At 38.1% G+C, this 24,656-nt stretch overlaps 1 protein-coding gene across 1 annotated transcript in view; it reads right to left on the minus strand.

Moving 5' to 3' along the window:
- The window catches only part of LOC150107030 (MFS-type transporter SLC18B1-like), a 213,497-nt gene that overhangs the window by 49,457 nt on the left and 139,384 nt on the right, over positions 1-24,656 (minus strand). Inside the window, exon 11 of the mRNA XM_090392910.1 lies at positions 22,041-22,136. Within this exon, the coding sequence (XP_090249036.1) occupies positions 22,041-22,136 (96 nt within the window). The remainder of the gene's footprint in view (positions 1-22,040; positions 22,137-24,656) is intronic.

Here is a 24,656-nt window from a genome sequence, read left to right on the forward strand (position 1 = left end):
CTCCCACTGATGAGACCTCAATAAAGGTCGAAACCAGTCTGGGTAGTGGCCCCTTGCCTTTAATACAAAGCATCATACATCTCCTCTAGGAGATGTGCTTTGCATTAAGGGTAAATATTAAGAATAGTGATCAGAGCTTATTCTACCTTTACCACGAGTTGCCTTGGACTTGCACTACGTGCAGGGTCAGCTAGACTTGCAAGCCTAGCTGATCACTGTTCTTAGTATTTTCCCATAATGTAAAACACAGCTCCTAGGAGATGGATTACTGTTCTACATTATGAGAGAAGGTCACTACCCAGACCAGTTTCGACCTTTTTTGAGGTCTCATCAGTGAGTAGGTAGACCTAGATGTTATACTAAGGTTTCAATAGTCACAGGTGCACAAATACAATTACTGAAAATTAGAGCCAACAGGGCTTCACTTGGGCGAAATAAAATTATTCAAAATTAAGTGGATACTGGATACCACATTATTTCTTAGGCGAATAAGAAACTTAAATATAGGAAATCTAATCTAAGAGTTTCATGCTGAATATAGAAAACTATATAAAGTTCGGCGAGTCCAAGCGTAAGCCAACACCTGGTAGTGCAATGCTAGGGCAACTCGCAGTAAAGGCGGAGCAAGATCCGATCACTGTTCTTAGTATTTTCCCATAATGTAAAACACAGCTCCTAGGAGATGTATTACTGTTCTACATTATTAGAAAAGGTCGCTACCCTGACCGGTTTCACTGAATAAGTAAAGCCATCTCTAAAAATTAGGACAATCCCTAGACCACTCCATAGTGGCCAAAAGACCGTCCAACTCAGCGTTGTTCCACTCAGTGAGAGGCTCACCCTGCTACCAAGAAGAAGTTCTCAGCATTGCCTCTACCAGTGGCAGGCTCACTCCACCACCAGACAGAGCCATAATCTCAGCGGTGGCCCTACTCAGAGATAGGCAAAAACCTACCCCAAGCAGAGCCTCTCATGCATCCAGGAAAATTAATTCATCAGTGAGTAGGTAGACCTAGATGTAATACTAAGTTTTAATAGTCAGAGCTTATTTCTTTACTGTACAAGTTGCTAAAAGGTGCACAAATACAATTACTGAAAATGAGAACCAACAGGCTTCACTTTGGCGAAGTAAAATTATTCAAAATTAAGTGGATACTGAATACCGCATTATTTCTTAGCCGAATAAGAAACTCAAAGATAGGAAATCTAATCTAAGAGTTTCATGTTGAATATAGAAAACTATATAAAGTTCAGCGAGTCCAAGCGTAAGTGAAGCCTGTTGGCTCTCATTTTCAGTAATTGCATTTGTGCACCTTTTAGCAACTCGTACAGTAAAGAAATAAGCTCTGACTATTGAAACCTCAGTTATTACATCTAGGTCTACCTACTCACTGATGAGACCTCAAAAAAAGGTCAAAACCTAGTGACCTTCTCTCATAATGTAAAACAGTAATACATCTCCTAGGAGCTGTGTTTTACATTATTGGAAAATACTAAGAACAGTGATCAGAACTTGCTCCACCTTTACCACGAGTTGTCCTAGCATTGCACTACCAAGTGTTGGCTTATGCTTGGACTCGCCGAACTTTATATAGTTTTCTATATTCAGCATGAAACTCTTAGATTAGATTTCCTAACTTTGAGTTTCTTATTCGGCTAAGAAATAATGTGGTATTCAGTATCCACTTAATTTTGAATAATTTTACTTAGCCAAAATGAAGCCTGTTGACTCTCATTTTCAGTACAGGCAGCCCTTGGTTTACGCCAGTTCAATTTATGCCTATTCACAATAACGGCAGTTGCCTGTGCTTGCTTTCTTACTGTAGTGTGGTTGACTGAGAAACTACGCTAGCAGGCACTCTAGTGTTTGAGTGTTTACCGAGCTACTATGACATATATGTATCAAACCTAGTTTTAATGTTGAATCTACCTAATTGTTCTATTTAATTTTTTTTACATACATACATATTTAAATTGATAAAGTATGTAATTACATACCATGTCTGATAATAGAAGTGCAGAAAAATTAGCAGAACTTGGTGTTAAGAAGGCGCGGAAATCAATCACACTTCAAAAGAAGATGGAGGTGATTCGAAGAATGGAAGATGGGCAGACACGTGCTAATGTCTGTAGAAGTATGAACTCCATCGACTGTTACTGCAATTATGAAAAATGCAGATAGAATAAAACAGCCTGCACAACAAACTCTGACAGCACTAAATGCAAAACATGTACGTTTTAGCAGGGGTAAACGTCATGAAAAAATGGAAAAATTATCATCATTATGGGTGGATGACTTGAATCAGAAAAACATTCTTCTGATGCAGGCTGTTATAACTGAGAAAGCAAAAACAATTTTTGAGGATCTTAAAAAGACAGATGGAGGCGAAGAAACATTTTCAGGAAGCAAAAGTTGGTTCATGAGATTTAAGTCTCTGAGTAAGTGCCACAGTGTCAAATTATGTGCTGAGGCAGCAAGTGCAGATGTTGCGGCAGCGGCTGCTTTTCCTAAAGAATTTCAAGACTGTGTAGAACAAGGAAGTTATCCTCCTGATCTCATTTTTAATGTTGATGAGACTGGGCTCTACTGGAAAAAATTGCCATCATGCATCTTCATTTCCTGTGAAGAACGTTCCACTCCAGGTTTTAAAGCTGCAAAAGATAGACTTACGCTTTTGTTGGGTGCAAATGTCTCCAGAACTTTGAAGCTTAAACCAATGTTCATGTACCATTCACAGACACTACGTGCCTTCAAGGGTCTAAAAGCCATGCTTCCAATCTATTGAAAATGGAACAAGAAAGTTTGGATTACACAAGACGTTTTTATAGATTGGTACACAAATTATTTTTGTCCTACCGTGCTTTGCTTCTGTAAAGAAAATAATTTGCTAGCCAAGGCATTGCTTCTCTTGGATAATGCCCCTGGACATCCTCAAAACCTTGCTGAAGTAAGAACACCATTGGATGTCAAGGTTGTTTACATGCCCCCAAACACAACATCGTTTTTGCAACCGATGGATCAGGGGATTATATCAATCTTCAAAGCCTATTACCTTCATATAACATTTATGGAAATGGTAAGAGTCTTGGACACCTCAGGAAAAACTATTAAAGACTATTGGCAGTCATTCGATATTTTGAAGGGCATTAACAACATTGAGGAAGCTTGGAACGATGTGTCAACAAAGTATTTAAAAGGAGCATGGCAAAAACTTCTTCCAGCATTTATGCACGACTTCAAGGAATTAGAGCAAGAAGAGAATGTTATTGAAGATGTTACCAAGCTTGCGTGAGAGGTGGGATTGTACGATATTACAGCTGAAGATGTGACAGAAGTCTTAGAGAGCCATGATAAATCGCTTTTCAATGAAGACTTAAAAGAATTAGCCAAACAATTAAGTCAACATCCAAAGGAGGAGAAAGAAAATGAAGAAGGTCCTCTGAGAGATATGAAAACGGCTGATTTACAGCATATCCTTGCAAGCATAGAGACATTGACTGATGAACTCTGCAAAATGGACCATGATTGGGAATGGAGTGCAAACATAAAAAGGAGTGTAATCGCATCTATTTGACCTTACATTGAACTCCTTAAAGAAAGAAAAAGAAAATCTAGGCAGTTAACACTAGATACTTTAAAAAAAAAAAAAAATGGGTGATCCAAAACCAGGAACTTCAACAGAGAAATATGTAATATCTTTTCAAAGTTTCATATTTTTTGTATATAATTTTGTTTTGTTTTCGTTATTAATAATTTTATTTTAACAAATATATATGTATGTATTATCAAAGCTTTAAATATAATAATGTTACACATACTTCATGTGCATATTTTTTAACTGCGTGGAACATAACTTCATACCTCCCATTAAAATTGGGTTTGTTTTACGGCGATACAGTTTACGCCTGTTTTTTCAGGAATGGAACCTGCGGCATAAACCGAGGGCTACCTGTAATTGTATTTGTGCACCTTTTAGCAACTCGTACAGTAAAGAAATAAGCAGTGACTATTGAAACCTTAGTATTACATCTAGGTCTACCTACTCATTGATGAGACCTCAAAAAAGGTTGAAACCAGTCTGGGTAGTGACCTTCTCTCATAATGTAGAACAGTAATACATCTTCTAGGAGATATGTTTTACATTATGGGAAAATACTAAGAACAGTGATCGGAGCTTGCTCTACTTTTACTACGAGTTATCCTAGCATTGCACTACCAGGTATTGGCTTACGCTTGGACTCTCCGAACTTCTCCTAGGAGCTGTGTTTTACATTATGGGAAAATACTATGAACAGTGATCAGAGCTTGCTCCAACTTTACTACGAGTTGCCCTAGCATTGCACTACCAAGTGTTGGCTTACGCTTGGACTCACCAAACTTTATGTAGTTTTCTATATTCGGCATGAAACTCTTAGATTAGATTTCCTATCTTTGAGTTTCTTATTCGGCTAAGAAATAATGTGGTATTCAGTATCCACTTAATTTTGAATAATAATTTGAATATTTGGTAGATTAAATTCTTGTGGAAAGGCTTAGATGTTGATTATGCATTTTTCCTAAATAGCTTAAGGAAATTACAAGGTATACTCGGATATACATTAAAATGAATTTTTTAATACTTCCAATATTTCGGCAATGTCACGTTGCCATTTTCACAGCAACTTAAAAACAAGACACGTGCACGCAAGCACAACAAACAGTAAATGAGGATGAAGCAGGAAGCTATTCTTTCTCCTAAAAGTCCTGATGGTGCCTCCTAGCCGGCAATGTTGGTATTCGTGGGCAATTGAGCTGAAGGTCTTCTGATGTAGGTTTCCCAAATTTGGGAGTCTCATGCAACCAAATTTGTTGAGGTTTGGATTGTTTCTTAGGGCTGAGGCTGATTCCATGAAAAGCCTTTCGTATTTGAATTTACTACGGTGTATTATCGTGGCTTTCTTTCACCGTATTCTATGGCGGGTATCCAGCACATGGTCTGCAAGAACAGAGTGGCTGTATTGGTGAAACCAGATGTAGTCCTTGTGTTCTGAAATTCTGATATTAGTTGTCCTGCCTGTTTGGCTAAAGTAGGACAGCTTACAGCTGCAAGGGACCTGGTATACACCAGGTAGTGTCTAGAGGGGGGAGGTTGGTCTTTAGTAGAGCGGATAAGGGTTGCCAATTGGTAGATTGAAGCATAAAAATTTGATATTGTGTGCAGTTCTACAGACTGAGTTCTATGACTCAGTACTGGGATCATAACTATTCTACTGTCAGTGATACTGTAAATGAAATGTAAGCAGATATTCAGTTACTTGCATGAAAAGGTGGATGAAATAATAAATAATTCAGGTAATTTGAGGAAAAGTTGGAGAAGGTTATTATGAATGCTATTGATGTGGTTTTTGCAGAAGGATTTCAGTAGGAAGGGAAAGTTGATAAATCAGGGATGCCAGTTTAACATAGGTAAGAGGCAGATTTTGAACTATGAAACACACATTCTATCGAGTGCTGTATGGGGATTCGCTATTAAGAGGCGTAATAATTGAGAGTTTAACGAAGTCGTACCAGCCGGGTGCGAACATAAAGGACGTCAGCGAATCTATTCGACTGCAAAAACAGAGGGTGAAAGAGATGATAATAGTGGCAGGAACGAATGATTTGAAAGAGGACAAAATGGAAATGATAGAGGATGTGAGGGAGTTGTTTGAGGTAGCAAAAGAGAAGAGTGAGAGAGTTAGGATGGTGAGTATCTTACCGCGGTATGACAGCGAAGTGTTTAGAAGGAGGGCCATAATTGCCAATGACTTTATGCGTGGGTTATGCATGGAGAGTGGTGTGGAATTTGTGGATGTGTGGAATGAGTTCGATGGGCGAAAGGACTTATATAAGATGGATGGGTTACATTTGAATGGAGTTGGTGTACGGAGACTTGAAAGAGTGTTGATGAATGATGTGGAAGTGGATGTACAGACTCAGGGAAACTAGATTTATTAAGAGGGGGGGGAGTAGATATGCAGACTTTAGGGGGGGCAGTTAAGTGTATGAATGAGTATATTACGCCCGGGCGAGTACGACGGACAACAAATCAGAATGGGATAATTAGTATAAGGAATCAAAGTAGGGATGGGACAAATGGGCTTCTGCGATTCATGTACACTAATGCCAGGAGTATTAGGAACAAGAAGGAAGAGTTTTTGGCCATGGTTGGCACTTCCAGGCCACAGGTTGTCGGTATTAGTGAAACATGGCTGACAGAAGATTTTAAAGCTAGTGGGATTGAATGCGATGGGTATAGCGTGTTCAGGAGTGACAGGGTGAATAAAAAGGGGGGAGGAGTGTTATTGATGATAGCTGATGAGCTTCAGCCAAGGAGTATAGAAGTTGAACTGCAGGATGGGGAAAAAAGCACATTTGAGGCTGTTTGGTGTGAGATACAATCTAGCAGAACAAAATATACAATTGGGTGCTGCTATAGACCGGGTGATGGAGTGGATGGTGGGAATAGTATGCATAAGCAAATAGAAGAAATGAATGGAAGGAGGGTAATTATTATGGGTGATTTCAATTATGGTAACATTGACTGGAAAGAGGAGAGGGCACATGGGAGGAAGGAATTGGATTTTATGCAGTTATTAAGGGACAACTATCTACGGCAACATGTATTGGAAAATACCAGGGGGCAGAGAGTGCTGGACCTAGTAATTGCAACTGAGAATGTAGCTGTAACGAACATGACCATGTTGCCACCAATTGGTGAGAGTGACCATAAGGTCATGGCTTGGGAGGTGGCTAAAGGAGTCGAATTTACAATTAAGACAGGGTATATGTGGAATTACCGGGCTGGTAAGTATGACAAGCTTAGGTGTGTGCTTGGCTCAATGCCATGGCATGTAAAACTGCAAGGGCTGGATGTTGATGGTGCATGGGAGGTGGTTAAGAACTGTTTGCAGGAGGCAATGGTTGACTGTATACCAAGAGTCCGAATAATAAATCAGGTAGGGGTTAAATGGATGAATAACACTATTAAGCTTGAGCTGCAAAAAAAGAAACAATTGTGGAGGGAATTTAAGGAGAAGGGTGACCATCAGGTGCATGAACAGTATAAAGCTCAGGCCAGGATGGTAACAAGGGTGGTAAGAAAAGCAAAAGCAGATTACGAAAGGAAATTGGCCATGCAGGCTAAAGAGAATCCCAAACAGTTTTTTCAATATGTTGCAAGTAAAAGGAAAAATGCTCATGGTAGAATGATCTTAAAAAATGCTGAGGGTAGGGAGGTAACTGAATCAGTCGATGTTGTGGAATTACTGAGCGAGCACTTTGCAAGAGTATATCATCCAGGTGGTGGCTTTGCGGAAATGGAGGAACCAACAGCTTATACTGGAATTGTGATGAATGAGGTAGAGGTAACTAGTCTATTACAGAACCTCAATGTCAATACATCTGTGGGATTGGATGGTATACCAGCTCGTGTCGTACGTGAAGCGGCCAAAGAATTGTCAGTGCCCTTGACCATTATGTTTAATTTGAGCCTCAGGACTGGGTCAGTCCCAAGGGGGTGGAAAGAGGGGAAAATAGTTCCACTGCACAAAGGTGGTTCCAAGGCTGCTGTTGAAAATTACCGGCCAATCAGCATAACAGGAATCATTATCAAGGTCTTAGAGAAAATAGTCAAGAGGAAAATACAAGATTGGATAGAAGAAAATGGGATACTGTATCGGGGACAGCATGGTTTTGTGAAGGGTAGGTCATGCCTCAGTAACTTGCTCACGTATTATAACACAGTGATGGCTGAACTGGATAAGGGTAATGGGTTTACAGTGATTCTGCTGGACCTTGCTAAGGCCTTTGACAGGATACCACATGGAATTCTAATCAGTAAATTGCAGCATATGGGAATGGACATAGGGTTGGTGAGATGGATAGGAGGGTGGTTGACGGAGAGATATCAGAGAGTGGTTTACTCAGGAGTAGAGTCCACAAGACGGCCTGTGACTAGTGGTGTACCACAAGGATCTGTTCTTGGACCACTGCTGTTTAATTTGTTCATAAATGATATAGGAAAGGATCTAAGAGGAACAGTTCATTTGTTTGCGGATGATGCGAAGTTGGGTAGGGCAATAGTGAATGCAGATGACGTCAAAATTTTGCAGGATGATTTGGATAGATTGGAGGTCTGGGCTAGGGAGAATGGATGTCAATTTAATGTGGCAAAATGTAAGGTTATGCATTTTGGGGTGAAAAGATGGGAGGCAGTTTACTGCATTGGTGGAACCGTGCTCCAGGAAATTGATGAGGCACGAGATTTAGGAGTGTTGGTGGATAAGGAATTGAAATTTAGGGGACACATTGCAAAAGTGGCCAAATCAGCTCATCAAATCACTTGGTTGCTGAAGAATACGTTGACAAGCAGAGACAAGCAGGTTATTGTTCCTCTGTATCGAGCCTTGATAAGACCTCATCTCGACTACTGTGCTCAGATTTGGTCACCTAGGTTTCTTCTTGATGGGGAGGAGGTGGAGAGTATCCAGAGGCGAGTGACCAAGATGATAGCAGGTCTGTGGAATGAACCGTATGAGAACAGGTTGAGGATTTGTGGGTTGCAAAAATTGGTTGATAGGCGGAGGAGGGGAGATATGATTGAGACATTCAAATTACTGAAGGGTTTCTATAAAATTAATTCAGAAGATATTTTTGAGAACAGGGCTGGTTGTGGGAGGACTAGGGGACATCCATGGAAACTGGGCAAAAGTGTGGTTAGTAAAGGTGTTAGAGCTGGGTTCTTTACTTTTAGAGTAGTGAATGAGTGGAATGCGCTCCCTGAGTCTGTGGTGGATGCTGTGACAGTGAATGAGTTTAAGGCGAGGTATGATAAATACTGTATGAATGTCGAATAGTTGTGATGAAAATGATTTGGGGCCTCCCTCGATGAGTCTAATGACTCCCTGGAGTTGCCCGTAATAATAATAATAATAATAATAATATTCTTGGTGGGATTAATACTGAAGGAAGTGGAGAAGGTATTGGATCCTTGTGTAATAGAGAGTAGCAAATTGAGTTCTCTAATTTTATCACCAGATCCATCACTCTTAAACCCTGATTTCACCCCTTCCTTTCCCTTCCCTCTATCACATGCTTTTGCAGGCAATTATCTTTTAGCAGCTGTATAAATTTGATTTCCTTTTCTCCCTATGACTCTTTGTCTTTCTAGTGTATGTTTCCATAGTTGTAGCTCCCCCCATATTAATTACTTACTGTGCACTTTATTTGCCAAAGCATACTGATAATAACATGAATAATAATATGCATTCTGCTTTGTATCTCCCTGGATGCAACCAACTATATATTTCACGCTTTTGGCCTCTATCTCAGACCAGGTAGCCTCAAATGCACTGCCTTCTGCATCCTTATTCTTCAACTGCTGAACTTATCCCCACCCCCCCCCCCCCCCACCCCCCCCCCCCCCCACCCCCCCCCCCCCCCACCCCCCCCCCCCCCCACCCCCCCCCCCCCCCACCCCCCCCCCCCCCCACCCCCCCCCCCCCCCACCCCCCCCCCCCCCCACCCCCCCCCCCCCCCACCCCCCCCCCCCCCCACCCCCCCCCCCCCCCACCCCCCCCCCCCCCCACCCCCCCCCCCCCCCACCCCCCCCCCCCCCCACCCCCCCCCCCCCCCACCCCCCCCCCCCCCCACCCCCCCCCCCCCCCACCCCCCCCCCCCCCCACCCCCCCCCCCCCCCACCCCCCCCCCCCCCCACCCCCCCCCCCCCCCACCCCCCCCCCCCCCCACCCCCCCCCCCCCCCACCCCCCCCCCCCCCCACCCCCCCCCCCCCCCACCCCCCCCCCCCCCCACCCCCCCCCCCCCCCACCCCCCCCCCCCCCCACCCCCCCCCCCCCCCACCCCCCCCCCCCCCCACCCCCCCCCCCCCCAGACTATGAAGGCATTGTTTACCAACATGCTGTAGAACCTGGGAATACCGTAAATGGCTTGTACTATGCATATGTTTTACAAACAATGGTACAGCACGTCAAAAGGAAGCGTCCATTGCTGAAGAATGGTGGCTTCTTATTGCACCACGATAATGCAAGGCCACATATTGCTGGTGGTGTAGTGGATGTTTTGTAGAAGAACAACATAGATATCCTACCACACCGTCCATACAGTCCTGATCTCGCACCGTGCGATTTCTGGCTGTTTCCTCAGCTCAAGAAACCACTAAGAGGCCGCCATTTCGAAAGCAACAAAGCATGTGTAAAAGCTACGGAGGCCATTTTGAAAGAACTCTCAATAAACGGACTTTCACATGTGTTTAAGAAGTGGACTCAACGTTGGGACAAATGCATCGCATCTCACAGTAGTTACTTCGAAAAAGACCATGTAAGTGATGACAATTAAAGGTAATCTGTTTTCTGTATAAATATAGGCTTATAACTTATTCAACAGCCTCCGTACTTAAGCTTAATTCTATCCTTTCTTACCTAAAACCCTATACAATCAAAATCCTACCGGTTGCTCTATTGTTATATATTTACCTTTTGTTATTTATTCTTTCTTCTCTTACTTTAATCTTATTCTTATATCTAGGATTGTTTCCTCTTTGGATACTGGTGAATTTATATTTTGCTGCGCCAGCCAGTATCCTATAGTAGAAAAGATCCTTACTCAGGGAGACAATACTAGATTCTTAGTTTTCTTACACAATATCTTATTTAAACTGCCGTATAGATTCAGATTATTGCAGTCGTGACCTAAATCTATAATTATACTTTCTTTTTAATCCTTCCCACCAAAATAGGTTCTATTTTTATAAGTGGTAAGTTGGAATTGTAATCAGGCATGACTCAGGTTCAGGTAAATATGACATGTTTATTGGAACTAAAACACAATACAAAATTCATACACTCAATTATGCTCAATACTAAATAAAACTCGAACTAAGAGATTAACACATTCTAAACTAATTAAATCTTATAAAGCATGCTAAACACAGTAACTGCACATTGGGATATAGATAGCAAATGATATGAAGTTAAGCTAAATTCCTTTCAGTAGTATTACTCGTAAGAGAAAAGTAACAAACATTCTAATGCTACTGAGATACTAAATTCTACTATTCTTATAACATCAAGTTAATCCTATCACATACAAAATTACAAAGGATCTCTTCCAAACAATTCTTCTTACTCTCAAAGGAGGTTAACTTTCTAAATAGAGACTGTCCACAGAGTTCTTTAGAATATAGTTCTTAATTTCACATTCGTAAACAATCTTCTCTCTTCTAATGAACTTTCACACAAAATTAGAGTAATTGCACCTTAACGAGCTTTTTCCGCATCGTTCTGTACCACGTGTATGTCTGGATACTTCTCATCTATTGGCTGTCCATACGCCAACGTAGGGGTTACACTATCTTCATTATTTCTACTGAAAATGGACTCAATTTCTGCATTTTAGGAACATTTAGATGGAACTTTTCAGTGACAGCTTGATTCTGCTAGGACTGGAAATTTTACCTTCAGCTTTACATAGAATCCTACTTCATTTTAAGAATGCTCGCAGTCCGACATCTTATCACAGACTTCACCCCCCCCCTTACGTGAAACTGCCCGCTAACTTCTGAACCACCAAAACAGGAAAACGTTACGATCAGAGAGTGTGTTCCGATACCGGTTCAACCCCCTTGTATTCTTCTATAGCACGCCCTCTTTTCTTAGTCCCCTTTTTGCACACGGCCTTTATCTTTTCACCCCTTTGGGTTCATCCTTCGCCTTTATGACGCTGTTATACTTGGATTCACAGAATACATGGCAATGTAATGTTCCGAGTAAGCTATAGCCGCTAGCGCTACGCTGTACACGTGTAGCTTTATGCCTTCCAGGAATTATTACTTAGCAACTTTTTTAGATGACTCACAGTAAAGTTTACATAGCTTAAGTGACGCTTAAATTTAAATCAGATTATCTCTCTTTTTAGACATACTTTAAAATGAAATCTTAAGACAATCACCACAGCTTAAATATAAGGTACTTAAAATAAAGAATACAAATTTTACATAAAGTGAAGAAGTTTCACTTTTAATTACAACTGATGTGCAGGTATTTCTCTTTGCCAGCAAGTTTTATATGTTAGGTTCTAAATGAATGATTTCTTTCCAAGATTCCTTCATTCAGGATCTAACACTACACACCAGCTATCCTTATACCATTTTCTCCAATCAATGTCATCATACCATAATCATTCTTCTTTTTTTTTTTTTACTGACTACATATCAAAAGAACTCCCTAGTTTTTTTGTTTTTTTTTCACTTCAGTAGCTAACTGCTGCTCATACTCTCATACTGCACTTTTACTACCCTTACCAACTGAGTCATGCTCCTTGCCTGTTCTTTTGTACTCCTCATGGAATTGATTATTACCACTCATTTTTGCTGTCTCCATAATGCCTTCTTTCTTTGCAGCATGCTTAATCTCTTCATTCATACATTTCACACCTACCTTATTTAACCTTCTAACCCTTGGAATACATTAGACATTGTTTTTACTAAATAGTTCTTGAATAGCAACCAAGTAGCACTGATCTCCCTTCAACCCAACTCCTCATATCGTACTACAGCTGCAAGCTCTCCTGAGCTTCTCATAATCACCAGCCTTGTAGTTCCACTATTTCCTCACAAAAGTAAGGGTAATAAAAGTGCAGTATGAGAGTATCAACAGCAGATAGCTACTGAAGAAAAACAAAACAAAACTAGGGAGTTCTTTTGATATTATTATTCATGACACCTCCAAGGAGTCCGAAGACTCATCACGGGAGGACATATATCTTGGACATATATATTTACTGGCTACATATCTTTTGATATGTAGCCAGTAAAAAAAAAAAAAATGATTATGGTATGATGATATCGATTGGAGAAAATGGTATAAGTTTTCTGACAACTACCAGGTAATTACTTCATGGTCATTCTTACCAATTGGAGAGAAAGAGAGAGAGATCTGATTTATTTATGACGTCCTTTGATGAGATGATTAAATCCAAGACCATCAATCCATGCATTTCCTCTGTTACACACTGCCTGAGGTAGTTGTCCCTCAAAAATTCGAGACTCAATTTCTTTACTTCCAATTGCTATCTTGTCATTCCACTCTATATTTCCATAATTAAAATCACAAGGAAAAGGGTTATCATTATGGGATGGTAACCCTTTTCCTATTTGCTTGGCTAATAAGCGTATACATTTTATGGTCACTACCCAAGTGGTTAAATTCAGCCGGGGCCCTCCAGGTACGCAGCCCAGGAATTTTTTTTATGCACCGGGCCTGGACCTGGAACATTTTTCTGTTTTGTGACTTTTCTCCCTTTACGGTAATTATGCCTACATTATTGTGTTATTATTCAACAACTGTTTACAGTTTTGAATGTGTATATAAAGTCAATATCAACAGTCACCTAATTACGAACGCATGATGAACGGGATGGGGAGGTTTGGAGCTTCCTGTAATGCACTATCTTGCAGCGACTGACAAGCAAACATTATTGCAGCGTAATAATGTTTGTAATGACATTTGTATGTAGTTTCTGAAGAGAAAGAAGTCTATAATGAATCCACAGAAACACAGGATTCCCATCAGTTGCAATGCAATAATATTAATATGTTGAATGAAAGGAAAGATTTGTCAAGTTGTGGACACTCGATCAGTGGATAGCATTCAAAGGTAAATACAATTGGTTATTTAGGATGGAGGTTTTGGGTGTATAATGTGCAGAGGTACAGACCCCAGGTGGACGTTTTTCACATCAGGGTATTCACTTAGCATCATAGCGAATAAATGGATTAATACGTATTAAAGGGGAAGGGTATAAACAATGCCAACAAAAGCAAATCAGAAAGAAAATTGAATTATCTTTTAATATGTTAGAAGTATTATATTAATTTGTAATTTTGTATCTGTATTTGTATTTAATGTTTCTAGTGGTGTGGAAGAGAAGGCCTGATGGCTTTAACTCCACCAGAATAATAAATAAATTAAATTAAAAAAACATTGCAACAATCTAGCAATAGCCTCACATTTATGATCCTTACTTTAAGGGCCCTGGAGCTTATTTGCTTAGAATTTAACCACTGTCACTACACTATACATTACCAAGTCTATAGCAACATTTTTTGGTAGGATAGGAAGGGAAAGTGTGGTGGTAGAGTATGGCTTATGATAAGTAATGACTTATGTCCTCTAAGAGTGGTGGCTTTGGAAGACAGTGACAGTAATGATTTTGAAAGCATATGGTGTGAGGTAGAGATAGGCAAGAGAGGATATTTAGTGGGGTGTTGCTACAAACCAAGGAGCACAGAGGGTGGGGACCAGGAGATGTTTAGACAGTTGAGCTTGGCAAGTGCAAGAAGAATGATTGTTATTGGAGATTTTAACTACAGCAGTATAAATTGAGGAGAGGAAGATGCGTGTAGAAATAAGAGAATGGAATTTCTAGAATTCTTGAGGGACAAATGTCTTAGACAACATGTAATAGAGGGAACAAGAGGTTCAAGAGTTTTGGATTTGGTCATAGCATCAGAAGAGTTGATAATAACTGAGATGACATCTCTCCCACCAGTTGGAGAGTGACCATGTGGTTTTGACTTGGAAGATGAATAGACATGCAGGAGTATCAAAGAGACAGGAACATATGTGTAATTATAAGGCAGGTGATTATAATAGTCTTAGACATCAACTTGGGGAAGTTTCATACAGGAAAGAATTGGAAGACCGGAATATCATTAGTGACTTGGGAAACTGTGAAGGAATATTTGTTAGCAGCAATAGTAAGCTGTATTCCACAAGTGAAGAAGAGGACACAATTTGGTGTAAAGTAGATGACAAACAATATTAAACAGGAATTGCATGCGAAGAAAAGGCTATGGAAGAGATATAAGGAGACAAGTGAAGAGCAGATGCATGAAGAATATAAGACACAGGCCAGGAGAGTGACTAGTATGAGAAGAGATTGGCCCTAAGATCCAAAGAAAATCCTAGTGGATTTTTTAGCTATGTGGCCAGTAGGAGGAGAAATGATTGTGAAAAAATGACATTGTGGGATAATAAAGGGAATAGAGTGATTGATGCAGAGGATATAGTGCAATTGTTCAATGAACACTTTATTGGTGTATTTCATCCTGGAGGAGTAAATTTTAACACTAGAGGGATAGGGCAGGTTCAATATTTATAGGTGCAGTAGGAGAGCATGTTCCAAATACTGAGTACTCTGATTGTCAGTAAAGCTGTTGGATTGGATGGTATTTCACCACAAGTTTTGAGAGAATGTACTAAGGAACTAACAGCTCCTTTGACCTGGCTTTCCAATGAAAGTCTAGCTATGGGAAAGAGGCCCGGGGAATGGAAGGAAGGTAAGATAGTGCCATTGCATAAGAGGGGGGGGGGAACAGACTGGAAGTGTCTAATTATAGGCCAGTTTGTGTTTCATCAGTAGCTGTTGAGATCTTGGAGAAATTAGTTAGGGACTGTATACAACATTGAGCAGAATGTTATCTGTGAGAGTCAACATGAATTTGTGAGGGGCTGCTCTTGTTTCAGTAATATGCTAGCCTTTTATAATCAAGTTAAAAGAGCAGTACATGATGGAAAGGCATATACTGCCATTTACTGGGATTTAGCGAAGGCATTTAACAGGGTGCCACATGATAAGCTGATATTTTAGTTGCAGCACATGGGTTTGGATGTCAGGTTGGTCAACTGGATACAGGATTGGCTGTGAGATAGGTATCAGAGAGTTGTGTATAGTGGGGCAATTTCAAGGAGGCAGAGGGTTACAAGTGGGGTCCCACAGGGCTCAGTACTGGGGCCTATATTGTTTAACCTTTATATCAATGACATTGTCAGTGGATTGCAGGGAGATATTCGATTGTTTGTGGATGATGTGAAGCTAGGAATTATTATTAGTAATAGTGCAGATGTGGTAGCCCTGCAAGAGGATTTGATACGTTAGACAGATGGGAAAATCAATGGGGGGATGTCAATGCAGCTAAATGTAAGGTCTTGACGTTTGGGACACATCGATGGGACGCTGCATACTCTATTGGAGGAGCTATACTGGAGGAAGCAGGGGAGACGAGATCTGGTGGTTGATGATGGATAGAAATCTGAAATTCAAAGGACATATTGCAAAGGTGGTGAAGGTAACAAAGAGGATTGCAGCAATAATGAGAAGGACGCTGACCTGAGGATAAAAGAGTTATCATTCCGTTGAATAAGACACTGATCAGACCACACTTAGACTATTGTTCTCAGATTTGGTCTCCAGGATTTGAAGGGGATAAATTAATTGTGGAAAGGGAACAAAGGCAGATAACAAAGATGGTTTCAGGACTGTACAATTTTGGTTATGAGGATCGGCTGAGGGAATGTGGACTGCAGAGTTTGGTGGATAGAAGAAGGAGAGGTGATATGATTGAGACTTTTAAGCTGTTGAGAGGTGGTTACAGGGTTGACACTGGGGAGTTCTTTCGCTTGCTTGAACTGTGGGAAGGAGTAATGACAAGGGGCCATCCCTGGAAGTTACGAAAGGAAGCTGTGAGCAAGCGGGTGAGGAGTGGTTTCTTTGCATGGAGGGTGGTTGAACCATGGAATGCATTGCATGATAGAGTGGTGAGAGCGAGAAACGGTCGATGAGTTTAAGAAGTGGTATGATAGACTTTGTGTTTCCTAGGAGGAGACCTCCCACGATGAGTTTTGAAAGACTTTTGTTTTGTAGAAAGGACCTCCTGCGATGAGGCCTAAATAATAATAATAATCTGACTATATATTTCATTCTATTCACCTCTATCTCACACCATATACTGCCTCAAAACTACTACCACTATTTCCCCTTCGCCTCTCTACCTTTTTTACCCTTTCTGTCTTCATGAAAAACATTATACCCTTCCATCTCCATTCTTGTTAGGATGTCATCCTCATCCAACCATGTCGCACTTATTCCAACAATGTTTGGGTGAATCAACTCACTCAAGTCAACTGTTGAATTATCCATATTTCTGAGACTTCTAATACAACTATAACAGCTCATTTCTGGATCTATAACAAGTTTCACTGAATCCACTTATTAAATGTGACTTCTCCATGCCTTCTTCAAGTCATTTCTTTTTTTCTTATCCATCTCAGAAACCTCTTTGAATCTGACTGTTTCCTTTACATTCCAGCCCATCCGATTCCTTTCTTGTCTACTCACAAATTCATATTCAATTATATGTCTACACCTGCTATTATTATAGCAGGCGTAGACATCTGCGGCTAATTGGTTCAAAAGACATATTTCAGTGATTACACGACATTTTTTTATTATTCAGTTATACAACATACTGAAATAATAGTTCCCGACAAGTTTCGTAAATCGTAGGATTTACATCTTCAGGGGTAAATAGTATAACTTAAAGTTTAAACAAGAGAAATTAATAAATACAAATCATAACTGTCTGGCTATTCATAAACTCAAATAACAGAATGCAGATATAAAACATTATTGACGTTGAACAATACTGGACGATGTCACGTGTTCTTGTTCTCGTTCATACAGTCCGAGCTCAGATTGAGGTAGATTTTTTATTAGAGCTTACCACACTTGATGGAGAATTAAACCTTGGTTTTTATTGCATTGGGTTGGGTTTTTCAGCATATTTGCAGCTTCTTTAAATTTTCTTATGTAGCAGTTGCTTTCAATGTATGACAGTCGTTTTTTGCCAGAGTACATCGTGTCCAGTGGAAGTGGTATAAAGCAAGACCCATTTTTTGTTCTCTTTTGTATTGTACATCTTTTTGGTGTTCAGCCATGCATATTTATGAATACACTTGCCTTAAAAAATTAAAGGATGACAAAAATGTTGTCATAATCAAAACGGATAAAGGCAACGCAACTGTCGTTTTAAATGCTACAGAATATGATAATAAAATGAAAAGTCTCCTGGAGGATACAAACACCTACAAACCCTTAGACAGAGACCCGACTTGGCATACACACAAAAAAACAAATGATCTCATAAAAAAAAAGTGCCTCTCTGGATGGAAGAACTTAAAAAATACTTACAATCAAAGCATCCCTTGATACCAAGAAAATATGGTGTTCCAAAGATCCACAAGACAGATATACCTTTAAGACCAATAGTAGATGGAAGAGATTCACCGACTTTCAACTTAGCAAAATACTTCACCAACATGATCTCACATCATATAGGAAAAACATCTTCCTTCATAAAAAATAGTACACATTTCATAGAAAAAGTGAAAGATATACATATTGATCCATCAGGCATCTTAGCAAGTCTCGACATTATCAGCTTGTTTACAAACGTCCCGTGACAAGTAATTTTGAATCTCCTAGAAGACTTCTTCCCTCCGGACATCTTAGATCTTTTTAAACATTGTATAAACAATACTTTTTTCACCTATCAAGACAGAATCTGGGAACAAAAAGAAGGACTGGCCATGGGTTCATCATTATCACCGGTATTAGTAAACCTATTTATGGAAAAATTTGAAAACAATGCTCTAAAGAATTACCATAAAAAACCAAAAATATGGCTACGCTATGTAGACAATATTTTCATCATATGGAATGGAACAACGGATGAACTTATCAATTTTAAAGATTATCTCAACAATTTGCACAACACCATAAAATTTACTTTATAACAAGAAGAAAATAGAAAACTTCCTTTTCTAGATATTGTATTAGAAATTAATGAAGAAAATAAACTCTCCTTCTCAGTATATAGGAAGCTGACCAACACAGGAAGATTTCTAAATGCAGCCTCACACCACCACCATCCTTCACAAAAAAATAAGCTTAATTAAAACTCTTCGAGACAGAGCATACAATATCTTCAGCACACAAGAAAGATATGATGAAGAACTAAAATACTTACCACAAATCCTCCAACAGAATGGGTATGAAACAAAAACCATCAAGAGAATCCTTAAAATGCCTCCAACTAACAACACAATGAAACGGGATTAAAAAAACGCAATCTCGCTTCCTTATATCAAAAATGTTACAGATAAGCTAGCCAAATTAATGAACAAACGCAACGTAAAAGTAGCCTTCCTTCCTATGGAAAAAATCTCAAGTTTCCTACATCCACCAAAACCACCTCATCATCCTTTTAAAAATCCAGGAGTCTACAAAATCCATTGCTCTTGTGGGATTTGCTACTTAGGACAGACAGGAAGATCTGGAGAAATACGCATGGCTGAACACCAAAAAGACGTACAATACAAAAGAGAACAAAAAACGGGTCTTGCTTTCCGTACTACTTCCACTGGACACGATGTACTCTGGCAAAAAACGACTATGTCATACATAGAAACCAACTGCTACATAAGAAAATTTAAAGAGGCTGCTAATATGCTGAAAAACCCAATGCCATAAAAATCAAGGTTTAATTCTCGATCATGTGTGGTCAGCTCTAATAAAAAATCTACCTCACTCTGAGCTCGGACTGTATGAACGAGAACAAGAACACGTGACATCGTCCAGTATTGTTCAACGTCAATAACATTTTATATCTGCATTCTGTTATTTGAGTTTATGAATAGCCAGATGGTTACGATTTGTATTTATTAATTTCTCTTGTTTAAACTTTAAGTTATACTATTTACTCCTGAAGATGTAAATCCTACGATTTACAAAACTTGTCGGGAACTATTATTTCAGTATGTTGTATAACTGAATAATAAAAAATGTGGTGTAATCACCGAAATATGTCTTTTGAATAATAATAATAATTAAAATAGAAAAAATCCTTAGCTCAACATTGGTAGTGATGCACTATAGGTTTTCAAAAAACCCTTCACATGTGAGAGCTACACAATAATAAATATAAATATATATATATTTGCTGATCTGATTTGTGAAGGGAGTAGTGTTTCTACTTTTCAGCTTACAAGCCATGGCACAGATCTTTTGGTACACTGAACTTTCAGTTATCCAACCTTCAAATGAACAAACCTTCAATTAACTGACTATTGAATGTGTTAGTGTATTAAACAGCCACTAGTACAGCACCAAGTAATTATATCCTCAGTTATTTGATCAGCAAACTGTTCTCTTATCATGGTTGGATAATTTATGGGTTATTGATTGTTAAATGGACTAATGGAAACAGTCCAAAGGAGATGTTGGAAAGGGTCCAAAAGAGACTGACTAAGGTAGTTTCTGACCTCTGGAATGTCGAGTATGAGGAAAGATTGAGAAGATGTAATTTGCAGGGTCTGGTGGACAGGAGGAAGAGGTGGAGATATGATAGAGACCTACAAGTTGGTAAGGGGTTGTTATAGGATCATTGGTGGAGAAGTTCTACACAGAATAGTAGAAGATCAGGGGAGAACCAGAGGTCATCTCTGGAAACTGTATAAAGAGGGTGTGAGTAGGGGAATGAGAGGCAGGTTTTTTTCGTGCAGAGTTGTGAATGATTGGAATGCCTTGCCTGAGAATGTGGTGTCTGCAAAGAGTTTGAATGTGTTTAAAACACGGTATGATGAGCTGTGTGTGTGTGTGTGATAAAAGGACCTCCCAGATGAGTCTTTGACTCCATGAGGTCTTGGGGTGGTAATAATAATAATGGATTATCTGATCCTTAGTCCACCAGCATTACTAAATCTATATATAGTACCTTAGGTACTATATACAGATTTGTAACCTTTCATGGGTTATAAAAAATGCAATAAGAAATGCATCCCAATCTGAATGGAGAATGCCTTTGTTTAGTTTTCATTTTAATTAGAGATGGTATCTTCAAAAACAATACATTTATAAACATTAATACATAAAATAGTTCTCTTTTTTTTTCTATGTTTTTGTAACTATTGTTGATATCCTGTATGTTATGCTTTGGAACAAGATTCCCATTTGCCAAGCCTTAGTTATAACTCAGCACTCATGCATGGTTTCATTCTAACAGTACATGATGCTGAACAATTGTGATAAAACTATAATGAAAGATAAGTAGAATTTACAATAATTGAGCATAAAAATTTGATGTTAGTGTGCTTAAAACTAATATTAACATAACAAAGAATGTTATGTTAATAACTTAGAGCTGAGATCATTTTTTATATTTTCAAATTACAAACAACTGTCTTTTCTGGTTATCTATTTTTATTTATTTTTTATGTGACTCTCACCCACAAAAGGCTTCTATAAACCTATAGTCTATTTGTATTATGATGAAGTTTTACAGTTTTTATTAATTTTCTATTTTTTTATTTACTTTTTTACATTTTTATGTGGTTCCCATCCGTGGAAGGTTATTAGTAAATCTATAGTACATTTGTACTGTGGGTGGACCAAGGATTTTTTTTCCAATTTTTATAAATTGGAAAAAAACATTGATGCCCACAGCAGGATTCAAACCTATGACCTGTCTGTTGTTGGAGAGAGAGGGTATGCTAACCACTCGACCAAACAGGCTGGAAAGTCCAGAAACCCTGCGCTAGAGACCAGACATGGAACTTTTTCAAGCCACTTCAGGCCTCCAATAAGCATGGCAGTGGTCTCACACTGGACAGTAAAATTAACTTCCCATCTAAAGGCAATCAAAAACCTCCATGCACACAGCAGGATTCGAACCCACAGCCTGTTAGTTGGAGAGCGGATATGCTAACCACTCAACTACACAGGCTGCTGAATTGAGATGAATTATTAATTTCTATCTCTAATTCAGATGAAAGTCCTACTTACTTCTTTATCAAAAATAAATAAATTTAAAAAAATAATAAAATAAACAAGCCTGCGAGAACTGATAAACTATTAGACTTAAATTTCTTACTCAGGTTTAGTTCATTTTCTTGTTTTATTAGCTGCCTCCTCACTATTCCAAAATAACTCTGTTTTTAGTTTAAAAAATCTCTTAAATCACTGCTAAAATGAGAAGTTTATCACAGAGTTACAATGCATGGGATTTCCTCCTATTTACCTCGTATCCATTGCCATTGCATTAATTCTAAATAATATCAGTAGCTATTTTATATATGGTAAGCCATATTTTACAAATGTACTCACATTGCATCCCTGAAACCATGCAAGAAAGCTGCCACTAATTGAGCTCCAACTCCAATTCCTAATAGTACCTGTGAAACAATTACAAGCCATAATGTCCTAGTGAGAGAAATGTTTAAAAAATTAGCTTTTTTTATCTAATAATATTGGATTTCATTTTAATGTACAAAGAAAGCAGTGATAAACTGTTCATATCCAAATAGTTATAATTTCAGAATTGACATTTTACTTTTTTTTGTGATATTCTAAATACATATTTGATCTGTAAATTTTCTTGGCAAGAAAAAACTATATTCTTGTTCTCACCCTTATTTTATCAGAGCATGAGTGAATAAAAGTGTACATGTGCAATATCACAACCAGGCTACTTGTATATAGAGAGAAATTGACTTCTGGCTACTAATGATAGACCCTCAATAAAGGATAAAACTAGTCCATTATATATTCTCAGAAAGGATGTACTGTGCATTAGATAGATGGGACAACTTCATATGAAATCAACTACTCTTATACAAGTAACCTAGTCATGAAGATGTTTCAGGCAAAAAAATAACAAATTTTCAAGTATTTCAATTCTTTCTTTTAAGGTTACATGGTGGTCAACATTCATTGTGAAGAATTTATGACGACAAAAACACTGTTGGAGTAATTACTTTACTTCTAATTATGAAAATAACACTTGATGTTTCGACCTCTGTATCAAGGTCATCATCTGGAAAACACATATATGCACAGGACAAAAGCTACATGATACTGCACAAAAGTAAGATTAATCTAAATGCTTTGTTAATCGTTATTATTATTATTATTCAGGTCACGCCTCCATTTATCCTAGTCAGACCTCTGGTGAAAAAATAAAAAATAATAATAATAACAATAATAATAAATCATAAATAAAAAACTATACGTAAATATAAATTAATTAATTATCAAAATAAAATAAATTTTTTATAGATATAAGTATAATAATATAGAGATGATAAAAAAACTAAATAAATAAAAAAGTTTTATAGTGGAACTACATTTAAACACATCTCTACAGTCCTCTTATTATTATCCCTCGATGAGTCTTTGACTTCCTGGAGGTGTTACGTAATAATAATAATTATTATTATTATTATCTGAGACCTACAAGGAGTCAAGGACTCATCGAGGGAGGCTATAAATCACCTAAACCAGCTGTAATACCTTCCCTTAAATTCATTCACACTAGATGCACTCACTATTCCACTCACTCCTTAACTGCTGAGTTGTTGTTTTTGATCTCGATGGTGAATTGGATACATTTGTGTTTTTTGCTCAGGCAGTTTAGGGATGTATTTAATGTTTTTGCAGCTGTGGGGCCAAATGGCAAAAATATTATCAACATATCTGAGCCAGACTTTGGACTAGGCTTGCTGAATATAACAAAATTTTATTTTGTTAATTAATTTATTTATATTTATGTATAATCTTTTATTTATTATTTTTTTTTAACAAACCATTTAGATTTATCTTACTTTTGTGTGGTGTCATGTAGCTTGTGTTCTGTGCATATGTATGTTTTCCTCATGATATTGAGGTCGAAACGTCGAGTGTTATTTTCATAATTAGAAGTAAAGTAATTAATCCAGCATGTGTGTTTTGTCTGCATACATTCTTCAAGATGAATTCTTTTCAAGTATAATTTACTTTCCTACCCTATGAAAAAAACTTGTTATATTTGATCCATCTTGCTATACCAATCTCCTGTTATCATCCACAGATTCTTTCTATCACTACATATTTTTTTCCTTCTGTTATTTGAGGACAAGTTTCAGGCATTCTGTTACTTTTTTTTTGTATTTTTCATAATTTAAAGAACTTGATGAATTTTATTAAATTTACACCTATAAATAATGTGCCTCTTCCTGGAAAACTTATGGCTCTTAGCCTAACCATTTAAATATATTCTTTGTGTTGCCTGCATGAACAGCTCTATGTTGTATCCTTGATAATGTCTCTTATGATAGAGATGAAATATTGGCATCATTACTTTAATATCGTTCCTCATTACATATATAATATACATAAAATCTCTGTAAGGAATCCATTAAGTCTCTCTATGGAATATCACTGTTAGCAATTTTTTCACCCACTGTAAATGAACAACATGAATCAAACTGGTATCCACATTCATTTGCTCACTGTGTGTGAAATGTGGAAAAAAAAAAAAAATTAATAACAATCACTGTTTTCATAATTTAAAGAACTTGATGAATTTTATTAAATTTACACCTATAAATGATGTGCCTCTTCCTGGAAAACTTAAGGCCCTTAGCCTAACCATTTAAATATATTAGTAAAACTTTTTAGTACTAATTTTTTCAAGTGATAACAATTTTAGTGTTTGACTACTGATGTTTTGTGTGCATTGTATTAAGTCTTCTAGGATTGCAAGGATTTTTTTTTTTTTGTTACTATGATTGTTTTTTCATACCTTTTAAAGTTTATTACAGTAAATCATTAAACAAACTTGCACCAGTTTTTCAGATTGCTGGATTTAAAAAAGCATCAATAGATTTATTATTATTATTATTATATGATATCCTCAACAGCCTTCTGAAAAGTGGACAAATGGATGGGTGCTAGAAAACATCA

Source organism: Typopeltis vanoorti, chromosome 5, assembly GCF_054136105.1.
Source record: "Typopeltis vanoorti isolate ZY-2024b chromosome 5, IOZ_Tvanoo_1.0, whole genome shotgun sequence".
Taxonomy (NCBI): Eukaryota; Metazoa; Arthropoda; class Arachnida; order Uropygi; family Thelyphonidae; genus Typopeltis; species Typopeltis vanoorti.